This window comes from Alosa sapidissima, chromosome 13 (assembly GCF_018492685.1).
Source record: "Alosa sapidissima isolate fAloSap1 chromosome 13, fAloSap1.pri, whole genome shotgun sequence".
In the NCBI taxonomy this organism is placed as follows: domain Eukaryota; kingdom Metazoa; phylum Chordata; class Actinopteri; order Clupeiformes; family Clupeidae; genus Alosa; species Alosa sapidissima.
The window spans coordinates 32,434,403-32,447,629 of record NC_055969.1 but is presented as its reverse complement, the minus strand read 5'-3'; the positions used below and the strand labels follow the sequence as shown (position 1 = coordinate 32,447,629).

At 43.6% G+C, this 13,227-nt stretch overlaps 2 protein-coding genes across 2 annotated transcripts in view; one reads left to right on the top strand and one right to left on the bottom strand.

The window, feature by feature from the left end:
- nnt (nicotinamide nucleotide transhydrogenase) overlaps nt 1–4,020 on the bottom strand; it is a 38,587-nt gene extending 34,567 nt beyond the window's left edge. Inside the window, exons 1-2 of the mRNA XM_042059404.1 lie at nt 3,965–4,020; nt 2,251–2,447 (exon numbers count right to left, since the gene is read on the bottom strand). Coding sequence (XP_041915338.1) covers nt 2,251–2,404 — 154 coding nt within the window. The 5' untranslated portion in view covers nt 2,405–2,447; nt 3,965–4,020. The remainder of the gene's footprint in view (nt 1–2,250; nt 2,448–3,964) is intronic.
- Nucleotides 4,021–7,068: 3,048 nt separating this feature from the next.
- On the top strand, nt 7,069–12,319 carry ccdc80l2 (coiled-coil domain containing 80 like 2). The gene is made up of 8 exons (XM_042059341.1): nt 7,069–8,517; nt 8,602–8,703; nt 8,922–9,078; nt 9,285–9,418; nt 9,607–9,749; nt 10,940–11,043; nt 11,477–11,557; nt 11,731–12,319. Exons 1-8 carry the CDS (start codon nt 7,459–7,461, stop codon nt 12,042–12,044), a joined length of 2,094 nt encoding a protein of 697 aa, XP_041915275.1. The 5' UTR covers nt 7,069–7,458; the 3' UTR covers nt 12,045–12,319.
- The last annotated feature ends 908 nt before the right edge of the window (nt 12,320–13,227 follow it).

The window sequence follows — 13,227 nt, the reverse complement described above, 5'->3', positions numbered from 1 at the left end:
ACATCAGAGAGGGCTGAGCACTTCCATGCGTATATGGAGCAGGCCAGTTACTCTGACACGGACAGGCATCTTTGTGATATACAGTGCATGTCCAAAAAATGGAATGTTATCAGTGTGTTCTGACTAATGTTAAATATCATCTTGTCTTCTGCACGTTTTTTCAATCAGTACCCTTTAGGCTAAAAGTGTCTCTTGTTATAGACCTTGATTCTCCTTTATCCATTCTGAGTCATAAAACAATACATTTCCATAAAGGGTCACAAGTTGGCACAGATGTAACCTCTCCATCTCTTGCATACACCTGGTATTATATTTTATTGCATAGCAATATAATGGCATGAGGCAAACATATTGCTGGCAGCCTTACAGTGAACTAAGTACTATATTGCAATAGGACATTTTAAAGCATCTACTCCTACTTAAAATCACCATAATAGTTTGAATGACAGGTCATGTAGTAGTGCTCTGAAAGCATTGGCAAGCAACCTGATAAAGCACAATTAAAGATCACCCATTGCCACTCCAGCACACACATTGTTGAGCTAATAAGGCCTGCACAACTACACAACTATAAACTACAGCAAGTGCCACATAGGCAAAAACTAAGCTCACGATTGGTTAACAATCCATGCTGAAGAATGGTGGATTCAACTAGATAGTTTATACTAAGCACAGCTTTCTTGCCAAAAGACCTTTGCAATAATGCAGTGTGCCTGATCCATAAACTCATTTGGACGAGGCCTTCTGAGCCTTGTCCCCATTAAACTCCCCGTCAGGGCAATTTCCTGTGGAAATTTCCACTGTTGGCACTTGGACCTATAGATAACACCATCATCAGGGTATGCATCACAAACAGTATCTGACTAACAGAGGGATTTGTCCGCTCACAATTCCATGTGAAGAGGACTTACGCTAACAGTTCCTAGCACCACACAATAGTATGAGACCAGATAAAAAGAAGGGGGTTAAATTCACTCAGTCCCACAGCGGTTAGAGAAGTATTTGGGCTAAGTATATGCTCCAGAGGAAAACTTTCAGCAAACAACTCTGCCTGTGCCAGCGCTTTTTCGTCAAGTAATTGCAACACGAGTGCACTCTGCTAAAGGCAATGGCATTAACCAATCTTGTTTCTACTCAAAACAAAAGAAAACAGCTGGGGTGGCGATGCGATGCAACAACAAAGCTGCATAAACCCTCTTGTTATTGAAACACAATACACTTTTTTTCCCTTTTCTACTCCTCCCAGCCCGACAAAGAACCTTCATGGAATGAATCATGACAAGAGGATGACACGTATGACAGCAGATCTCTGGAGCTGCTAACCTTGATGTTTGGTTCAGCCAGCTACCCCTCTCCCCCAACCCCCCCCCCCCCCCCCCCCCCCCCCCCCGACACAGCAGACAAGGGTCAATTCCCATCTGCCCACTCACAAAACCCCCCCACCCCCAACAACCACAGATCCATGCCACCCTGCTGGCCTCTTCTCAGCTGATACAGAGCCAAAAATAGCTGGGCACAGCTGCAGGTTTCACGTCTGTGCAGCTACAAGGCTTCGAGCCATTAATGGCCAGCCTCCAACTCACTCACACTGTCTGTCTGCCGGCTTGTCTGCCTGCCTAACTGTAATGTTAGCAGAGTAGTGGAGGCACTTCATTCATTCGCGTCCAAAAAACAACCCTCGCCTCCAAGGCAGATACAATAAACTCCACCTACAGGACAATGGGTGTGGGTGGTGGGGTGTGTGTGTGTGCAGGAGTGGAACAAGGGTGACCTTGGTGAGGAATGTACATTAAAAACTGACGGACAAAGGTGGAAAAAAAAAAAAAACGTCATCCTTGAGGTGACAAGGGTACGTCCCATATTGCCAGTAGGGAGGGCATAGATAGAAAATGTTTGACTACAAGCAATGCATTAGAAATGCTTGAATAGCTTTAACTAGAGATGCAGAAAGATGGAATTGGTGGATCTACAACCACAAGATGACAGAAAGTTACTCAGGCTTGTGTCGGTTACCAAAGAACGATGCATTAAAGACAATGGCTGACTTATTCCAGCACTCAATGTCACCACAATCATATAGCATTACAAGGTGAACTCCTGCCACCTGTTACATATTCAAAATCCATTTCTGTGAACTTAACAGCGGTACTTTACTATGTAGCTTCTGTCAGGTAGAACACGCACTCGAATAATGAGAGATCTACAGGTAAGTTTGCACAGACAGACAGCCTTCACCTGCGCGTTTGTTACCTGGACTGTCTGCACGCAATAGAGCCTGGTGTGTCCTGAAGAAGCGCAGGAAGGGAGTCCGGACGTTCCTGACGGCCGGAAGCTTGGCGGAGACGACCCCGCTGAGGAGCGGAGCAGAGCAGCTGGTGGCCACCACACGAAGAAGGCTCGCCATCACGCACACGAGGAGGAGCTGAGCAGCCGAGTCCGACCTCCTCCTGCACAAAGGGGAGGGCTGGGGATGAGTTTGGAGAGGTGGAGGGCAGGAAGGGAAAGAGAGTGGCTCCTGACCTCTCCCAGCATGCCTTTAGAGACTAAAAAAAGACTAAAAAAACACTGGACCTCTGCCAGGTGACAGCTATACATGCAATATGCTATATATTCGCTTCCACATATAGCAAACACACACACACACCCTCATGTCCACCACAAGTGTGTCTGCGTCCTTGCCGTCAACCTCCTCATGCTCAATGGACTCACGCACGGTCATTTCATGCAACAGGTCACCATCCGAGTTTAGCATACAGCAAGTTGCTTGGTATAGAAACACTGCCCTAGGCCAGTTTATCTTTCAGGAATTTTGCCCAAAACAGCAAGACAGGACACTGCGGTCAAGGACATGACCATCATTTCGCAGCTTTTTGCTATTTGTTTAGGTCGGGCATCTCTGAAAAGCCCGTTTAAAGAGATAAAAAACCAGTTCCAGAGGAAACTGAACTAACTGGATTGTTCTGGCGTAGGACAGCTCATAGAGGTTACTTTATTGATCGACACAGTAATTTTAACGCGTGTCTAGGAATTGAGGAGTAGGCTAATTATGAACACAAAAAAATAATAGTGTTAACGACCTAAAACACACCGTTTAAACATAAACACCTCCAAGCAAGAAAACGCGCAGGCCTTCACTTGTTTTGGAGAGGAATCACAGCAAATTGCCGCCTACAGACACTTGTGGCAAACATCCAGATGACACCACGTCAGCACGAGTCAAGGAAATGTTTTTATTACAAAACAAAAAATATATATATTATTTTGCAATTGTTTTTCTTTAAACAGTTAAACAGTAGGCAGTCTAGCAGACAACATACAGATAAAAAATCCTAACCCCCATCATGAGGTCAACAGTTGTGCGCTAGCTGGTGCATCCTGTTAAAGTGGTGAAGTTAACGTTATAACGTTGAGGTTTTTCATTTATACGTTAGACGTATGCCATAAAGCTACGTGCCAAATCGGTGATATGATATGGTTGACAAATCCTCCTGAAATCGCTAGAAACGCATGCAAAGACAGAGTGTTAACTTTCTGCGATGCAAAAAGCAGGCCATGCAGTAGCATAACACAACAGACTGCTTTAACGTTAGCTGTGAACAAGAGTGTTGGCAGGTCATCGCAATTCTAAAATTCTAAAGGTAATATAATAACAGAAGTGATTTCAGCTTTGTCGTTGATCACGGGCCGACAGAAAACGTTAGCAAGCTAAGCTATGGCTTTCCTGCTAAGGCACCGTCTGTTCTTGGATTGAGGGCGGGCACGGACACTTTCTTTTTCATTGCAGCTGCCAATGCAATTCTACAATAGCTTACTTGCTAGCTAGCTAGTCAGGACAATCTAACAATAATGTGCACAAAACGACAGAATGCAAAAACGATCTGTGCATAAGCATATACATACCATTAGGCATGCAATTCAAATGCTTTGAATGACAAAAGTTCACTTTTAAGAAAAAGCGACTGACCTTAGTGACTGGTTTGAGCGAGCAGTGTGAAGTCAAACCCACCACCCGGAAGAAATTGATAAAGGCTTCTCCGGCACATTTTATTGGATCATATTTAGTTGCCAGAGCAGGAAAGATTCCACGATGTATTTTGGCTATTTATCAATGACTTTCATGAATAATGAATTTCTTTGGTGTGTTTGCAATTATTACATTCTTATGTTACAAGTGGTTAAAGCACTTTTTGAATAAAACAATTTCAAATTAACAATATATGATTATGTTTTTTTGTCACAGGTCGTTTTGATTAGAGCATAGTGTATCTCATTTAACATATTTTAGCGTAATTTTCATTAATTTTAAAATGTGTGTTGTTTATTCCTCAAATATGCAGCTTATTTTAGAGACCATTATTTATGTTGTATTGATGCAGCCCATTCTTGAGAGGGAAAGGGGTTCAAATCGAACCTCCAAAATAACGTTTGTCCATGGTAATATAGGGCAAATGATGTGTCTAATGAAAGCTCCAATAATGTCATGCATGTACTTGTCCAGCAGGTGATAGTATTCAGTAGCATTTGTTTATAAGAGGGTAAAACAGGTACATCCATGGAGGCAACAGGCCTACATTATTTTGCAAGTTGTAGCCCTGTACACCAGCAAGTATGGACGCTACAATAACCATGCAGCACAGGTGTGTAAATATGCAGGTGTGTGGGTATGTGCATGTATCAGTGAGACCTACATACATAATGTAATATAATAGTGTGTGTTTGTATTCATTTTTTATGTTAGTTAGTTTATTTGTCCTTACATAGGAAATTTGTTTTCACATACCATACAAGCCTCACACAGCCTTAGCAGCACATATACAGCACATATATCACAACAGCACATATACAGCACATACAGTATACATCACATTACACAGATACAACAGGAAAACCATCACCAGTTGGCATTACAGAGGAATGAGGGCGGCACAGTGATCCATCACCGCTGTGTGTTGTTCAGTGCTGCTATTGCAGAGGGCACAAAGCTTTTCCTAAAGCGTACTCGTTTCCACCCCATAGCCCTGTATCTGCGTCTTGATGGAAGCAGAATGAAGAAGGGATTGAGGGGGTGGGTGGGGTCATGAGCGATGGTCTGTGCTCTGTTCTTGGTGAATTTACTGTTGAGATCTGATAGATTAGGAGTGGGGAGGCCTATTGCTTTGGCTGCGGTATGAGTGATGCGTGTGAGTCTGTTTCTGTTGGCAGCAGTTAGCATGTTGAAAAAGCAGGGAAGGCAGTAGAGGAGGATGGGCTGGACTATGCTTTTGTACAGAAGGAGCAGGTGACAGGGGGCAACAGAAAGTGATCTGAGCTTGCGGATGGCAGAGTCTCTGTTGACTGCGTTTTTGTATGTCAGTGGTGTGTTGCTCAAAGCTGAGTTTATTGTATGTATTTTTATTTATATGTGCTAACATTGGTACATACATTGTTCCCAGTTTTTAATTTCAAACATTTGTAATCCTTTTGGTGGAACCTTTGTTGCTTGTTGTCTGTTTCATGTCGTGGCTGGTGGTGATCATTCAGGGCTTTTGATCAGGCAGCAGAGGAATGCAGCACATTAGGATGAGAGCAAATGATGTAAAAAGAAACAGCTGTAGAACTGTTTTCTGTAGCCATTTTCTTGCAAAATACTCCATTTTCTGCTCCAAAAAGGATTGTGCTTTCTTGTGACAGGTTTGTTAATGTCCCATATGTTATGTTGTATCTCAAAGATCTTTAGCTCTCATTTTTTAGGCATGCTGAATCTTGCTCTGCTGAATAACTGCTTTTTCATGCGGAAACTTGTAGCCTACTCTTCTCACAAAATGACACCTGTAACCTTGAACCTCTCAGCTCCATTGTGCATTTTTTGTAGAATCATTAATTTTGTTCCACGCAAAAAATGTTTTCATCTACAGTATGTTCAAATATGCAAAATAGAATATCAGTCACCACCCATAAGGGTACAATCAACATATCAGAGCATTAGAACTGTTTTGTCTGTGTGTGATGAGGTGCAGCCATGCGCAACCTTTTCAAATCCAGTGTCTCAGATCATGAACACTTGATGGCTGACAATCTTCGCCGTGATTACATGGTTGATTGACCAAACCTGAACAGGGAACTACAGTATGAGATGATCTTTCTGGCACCATGCACGACATGTGTTGTGGGGTATGGCCCCCCACCACAGAGAAACTGTGGATCATTCTGTTGCTCTGCCTCTGCTCTGGAAGCTATTTTGTTATTTTGGGAGAGAGAGCGTTGTGTGTGGATGTCGGTAAACTTTTAAAGCTCTTTTTAAACTACTCAATGCTGTGTGAGGGGCCTGACAAAAGAATTGCTCCAGAACAACACAAGCCCATAATTATTTGCGTTAATAAGTTGATCGAACACTTGGGTCTTGCAGAACAACTTTCATTCCTGGTGATTAGTGTTTCTTTTGATGTGTGTTCTTTTGTAGACGTTGAATGTGTTGTTCATTTGTTCACTGGCGTGGGCATTCAACACAATTGTTTCCTTTTGTGGGATGTGTTGTCCATGTGGCTATTAACAACCATCAGACTTGCTGTTCATTGCATCTCTTTCAACCTTGTGACAAAAAGTCACATGTGTGGTGCAACTGCTCAGCATGTGCTCGCAGTTGTTGTTTTTACCTTTTGTATGAGCTCCACATCTGTGGTTGTCGTATACAGATCCATTTAGGGAGAGCTGGGGCTACTACAGGTCACTTTGAGTTCACACATTATATGTAATTTTAACCACGTTGCCACAAGTTTTCTCTTAACACTTCCTCATAGAAAATGTGTGCAAATAATCATCAAGTTGTCTTTTGTAACACATTAACTTAACGTCACGACACTGTCTGACATTTAACACATAATCTGATAACCTCTGCGTCTTCAGATACCGTTTATGTTATCTAGGCATGTTTATCTATAGGCTTACTGTAGGTCATAAAATGACCAGGCTGCAACTGCGCTTTCAAATTATGATGTCTATATTCACTCTATGTTCACTCTGCTCTTTGCTACTGAAACTTTCCAATGCATTCATGTATCATTCATGTCACATTTCAATATAACTAAAATAGACTTGTACACATTTGTTTATCATGTGTAGGACATCAGGGCCCTCAGGGAAACACATCCCACAAGTATTTGGTTGTAGGGAAGGTTTTGGGAGAGGAGGGGGTCAGGTTTCAGCCATCCCCTCTCCTATTTCTCATTTGTAACGGGGGTGCGCAGCCCCACACTCTCACTGAGGCTCGCAGGCAGGAGCTGCACATTTGGAGGCTTTGAAGCTGAGAAAAATTCCAGGAGTTTCCTGTAACAAAGAGAGGGTCTAATGTGAACCAGAGGGTGCGAGTGTTCGATCCTCCTGCCTGCTCTCAATATCCTGATGAGTCCTTAGCCACGGCACAGCCTCAGCCTCTCAGCGGACTCATATAGTTTGATTGACAGCGTGATTACACCTGCGAGGATGCCTGGGGTGTATCTCCTCCTGGCTTTGATTGCATTCTGGATACACAGCACAGTGCTGGCTGACTCTGAAGCATTAAAGGGCAGGAGGTCCAACTCGAGGGATGGCTCTTCTGGATCTTCCGGATCTTTCCACCAGGGGAACCCCAGGGCGGACCGATCTGAAGAAAGGAACGGTGGATTGGCCCCGGAGCTGGACTTCGTGGCCGAGTTTGCCGGAAAGCACCGCCTGTGGGTGATCACAGCCCCCTCCCACACGGACAACTACCTTCTCATGATGGAGAAGCAGATCCAGGACATGGAGCCAGAGGGGCTCAACTGCCGCCTGGCCGAGAGGGACACCCTCGTCGTCACCATCATCCAGAACGCCATGATGGAAGGCAAACTACGGCGAATCAGCACACAGGGGGACGTCACGGAGGAGAGCCTAGACTCGGACATGGTGACCAAACTGCTCCACTACCTGCAGATCGAGGACCAGACCTTCACCATGCTCATCCTCAAGAAGAATCTCAAGGTGGGCGAGCGTTTCCCCTATCCCGTCCGAGTTGCGGCCATCCTAGAGGTGATCGACCAGCTGCCGGCGCGGAAGCTGGAGAAGGTGGCTCGGAAGGCCTCAACTGAGAAGTGCAAGATCATCAAGAAGAGGCTGGTGGCGAAGAAGCCGACCGCTGTGAGAAGGAGAGTCTTCAGTCCCCAGAGGCAAGGTAATGTCGCGACGGTCAACGCCAACCAACGCAAGCCCGTCGACAAGAAGGTGGCTCTGCGGAGTAAAATCCAGGACATACTCAATGGGCACTCCAGGTATGTCATCCGCAAAGCACCAGCCGTGCCAAAAGGAGCCGATTCCCCGCTGCCATACACCAGTGATGCCAAAGACAACCAGAGAGGAACTGGGAGCAGGAGCGGGAAGCGGAGAGGGAGCGAGCATGAAGCCGCCACAGACGTGGAGGAAGCCAGAGATGGGGATCAAACCAGTGACCAAACAGCACGGGATCAGAAGAACGAGGAGTCCAAATCCAAAAAGAAAGGGAAAGGAAAGAAGGACAGAAAAAAGAAGGAGAAGAGAAATGAGAAGAGAGGAGAAGAGATGAGAAGAGAGGAGAAGAGAGGGGGGAAGAGAGGAGAAGAGATGAGAAGAGAGGGGAAGAGAGGGGGGAAGACATCAGAAAAAGATGCACATCAGACAGAGGGAGGAATCCTCAAAGACTTCCTACAGAAATTCCAGGGGAAAAGGAGGTTAATGGTGAGGATTCAACACTGTATAGATCACTCTTAGCATTAGTTGCCTCTTCATTTATAATATACAATAATAACGATGTGTTAATACCTGTCACATTCATTAGTAGTAAAAGGTAGTACAAACATTGTTATTTAGCATTTAGTACAATATAGGTCAGTGGATATCTGATAAATATGGCAAAACAGTTTCTGGAATAAATTCTGTGTTCCTTTTCTTCTCAGATCATCTCAGCCCCCAGTAATGTGGAGGCCCCTTATGAAAAACAGAAGGAGCTAAACGAGCAGCATCAGTGTGCCCTGGCTATGAGGAAGGTCTCCATGCTCTCCATACTGGGATCCGAGTCAAACGCCATACTCAACCTCCAACACTATCAGTTGGGTAATATATCTGAGCCCTCATGTGGAATGTGTTATGTGATCTTGTCTGCTTTTTATGTAGCTTGCGCAGTACTATTATGCACATACAAACTGAGCATGATTGACTGTTTATTTGGGAACTGAGGTGAGCACATGTTTTCTCTCAGAAACATGTCTGTAATTGTGGTGTGATTGGTGTGACATAAACAACACTGTATTATGTTTCAGATTCTGAAACCCCTTTAGAGGCTCAACCTGATAGGATGGCAGATCCTGATTTGATTGCTCAGATGTTGAAAGAGTATGGAGTAACTACAAAAGAATTCTCGATGGTGGTCACAGACTATGATTTAAAACCTAAGGTAAGGTCAAGCTACATCACACTATTTAACCATTCAGTCATGCCTGTACAGTGGACTAGAACCATATTTCTGTATATTTCATTGGAACATATCATCAAAGAAACATACAATGTCACTAATAGCTAATCTATGCAAGTATCTTTTAATGCATAATGTATGAAATAAAATGTTGTTTCACGTTGCTGCAGAGGTCTTTTAAGAAACCAGCAGCTGCAGCGGACCTCAGCCAGCTCATAGACACCTTCCCCTCCAGACAGCCTGAGAAGGAGCAGGAGAGAGGGGCCCCATCCACCTGCTCTGGCTCCAGTGCAGCCCAGAGCTCCCTACTCAGGTAACCACCCTCCACCACAGGCCACCCCACACCTGGCCCAGTGAATTGTGGAAGTGGGTCCTGCAGTACCTCTGTAATAAGAGATACATTTAAATGCAATTTAAATGTTGTATGCTTCTCTGTCATACCTTTTTAAGCTAAAATATAGAATGTACTGAATGTAAACACACTGTCTCTAAAACCTAACATAGAGATATTTTGGCCCAGTTTTATATACTGTTAGATACCATTTAACAAGTTGAGTTGACAACTCGATGCACAGCATGCAATTTCCTGCACTTCGCTTTTCTTTCACGTCTGTTTAATTGAGTGTGTCCTGAATGCCTGAGTATGCAGTGAAAGGCCACAGTCAAGTAATTTTTTCAGACAGAAATTACATCTTGTGCACAGAGAGCACAAACACATCCACTCCACTGCACAGCCACTCCCATGACCCCATTGGTTTACATGCATAGACGTCCTAGAAAAATACAGCTGCTTTGGAGTGAAAATGCAGTTTTTTCTGGGTCCACAATTTTCCTGTGAGACAAATACATGTTGACGGCTGACATGCAGAACTTACAGTATAGGTGCTTACTCCCTTTCCTTTGGTGTATGTCAACCTACTGTGGAGTTAAAGGCTCATCAGGAGTGAAATGCTTGCAGTGAGCCAATGTGGCCACAAGCAAACGCACAAAGCATTGTTTCACTGAGCCTTTGACACTATGTATGTCAATCTTCTAGGCTAATTTTCAAGCTAAGGCTGGCTGCTTGGACGGGGGACCTAAGCATTTGTTAGCCTAGGCATTTGTCAGCAAAGCCTTTATATATCCATAGTAGTATAATAGTATTTCTGATATGTTGCTGATTGGATCATAAACGGCCACAGCAACAAAGGGGAATGACTGACTCTTCTCTAATAACTGTGTTACATGTTATTATGACCGCCGCGCAGCGAAGCTGGACTGGGCGGCGGTCATATTTTGTACCGCTCTGCGGTACATCTAGTTTTCTATATTTCTGATATGTTGCTGATTGGATCATAAATGGCCACAGCAAGTGAAAGTGATTGATAATGACTGACTGACTGTTATTGTGTTACATGCTCCAAATGTAAAGCACTTTGAGCTGCATTCTGTGTATGAAAGGTGCTATACAAATAAAGCTTATTATTATTATTATTATTATTATTATTATTAATCTATCTCCAGGTTCATGTCTAAGCGAAGGCTCCTGATCATCTCTGCTCCATCTGAGGATGACTACTCATATCAGCAGCAGCTGCTGGCCATGAGGGGACAGGAGTGTCCCATGGGTGAGCCACTTATTAAGGACACAACATGCATAGTGTACTTTTGAGCAGCAATACCATTTTGTCTTTCAGCAAGAACATTCATTTATAACCATTTTTAGATATATTGGATCTATTGGTATTCATGTAGGTCAGTACTAATTGCGAGACCCATGAGAGGACAAGAGTGTCCCAGTGTCACTCATTATGCAGGACAACTCAACATGCTTATTGTACCTTTGAGCAGCAGCACTATGCAGGGCAACTCAACATGCGTAGTGTACCTTTGAGCAGCAGCACCATTTTGACTTTCAGTAAGAGCATTCATTTGTGGTCAATTACTGTCATTTATATAGTTCAATGTTAATTCAGAATAGTTGCTGCCTAGTGACCTTATAAAGATCAGAATACTTCATGTTGCATAGCAACACATGAGCTCCTTGTTATGTACCTGCAGGTATCCGCCATTTTGCCATGCTGAAATTAATTGGGTCAGGACAAACCGCTTCTGGAACAGTGGAGTTGTTTCCACTCAATGGTAAGATACCAGAATATGTGGACTTCTGTAATTCATGTCAGGACTAATTTATATAGCTTTGTGTAAATCGGAGATTTGTTCAAACTGCAATTTTCAATACATGCATGTGTGATAAGAGAAGTTGAGGTTAAGACTGTGCTCTCAGCATTTACCACATTCCTCTTCCTGGGCAGGAAAAAGCCAGACTGAGAAAGAGCCTCTGTCTCAAGACGTGGTGAACGGCCTCCGGGACCAGCTGAAGATCAACAAGGACTACTTCAGCATGGTGGTGGTGGGCAAGGACAGCGATGTGAAGGCCTGGTTCCCCTCTCCCATGTGGTCGCTGGCTAACATCCATGACCTGGTGGACTCCATGGAGCTACGGCAGCAGGAGGAGAAGCTCCAGAGGACCCTGGGAATCCACTGCCCGGAGGACGGCGGGGCCACCGACCACGGCTACGACACGGGGGGCGCCGACAGCTACCTCTACCACCGGCCGGAGGAGTAGAGGGCGGAGGACTAGATAGACAAAGCTGGAGAGACATCCAGGCTGAAGAGCAGCTGTAGAATTCCACAGGACTCCCAGGTAGCAGCTGACTTCAGAACAGATCTGGGGTTTGGCCCTGAACTGGACCATGAGGAGACTCTGGAGGACCAGATCTGATCTGCAGTCAGCTGCCAACTGCTTCCTGGGGAGGACATTAGACAAGGACGGATGGAATACAATAGTACAAGCTAAATAAAATGAAATTACCAGTTGTTATCAGCTTCTCTATTAAAGTTTTTTTCATGTCTCACGGTTCACTTTTATTCCTTCTGTTTATGTTCCTCCTGTACTATGAGATCTGTATTATGTAATAACCTATAATAAACCACATACAACTATATGCAAATCTTAACTGAAGAAGTTGCATGGAAGGCTACAGTTTGACTCAAAGTCTAAATCTGATACTGAAAATAGCATTTGCTTGTTTTCTTGAAATATATCACCGAGTGCTCTGACAGCAATTCTTCATAGTGTTGTTGGCTGAGAGCTGTGACCTGTACTTGTGAAGATACCATCTGTTTCTTAAATCATACCTATGTGGAATGAACCCCATCAAACACTTCACTGTCACAAAACAACTAGGGGCCCAGGCTTGCATCGACTCAGACAGCCTCTGAGACTGCAGTACCTATGCACAAGGAGTTTATTTTTGGATGGAGAACATGAGATCATGTAAATCTACTGATAATGAACCAGCAATAAAAATCATATTTACAGTATGATACACATTTGTCCAACTATTTTATTTGGCTTTGCCTATGTTGAATCCATTAATCTGCCTGTTATCATTAGCCTACTTAAAGAATATTTAAGTAGCTTAAAATGGTACCAAAGATCCTTAATATACATAAATGCATTTATCAACCGTCTCTGATGGTACATGGCACAACAACATTTAGATAGATCAACAATTAGTCCTTATAAGCAACCCACTGTTTTTAGCATGTTGAGTAACATACCCCACATTTTTGAACTAAGTGCAAAACACTTTTGCAACAATTGCAAAACACTACCGTACATATGATTTCTTACATTAGACACTTAGTTCAAAAGTGAAATCTCCTGTTATCATTGAGAAAACAAAATGCATCAAAATGCAAGCACATCTAGTAATTGGTAAAACCCACACACATACCTGAAAACA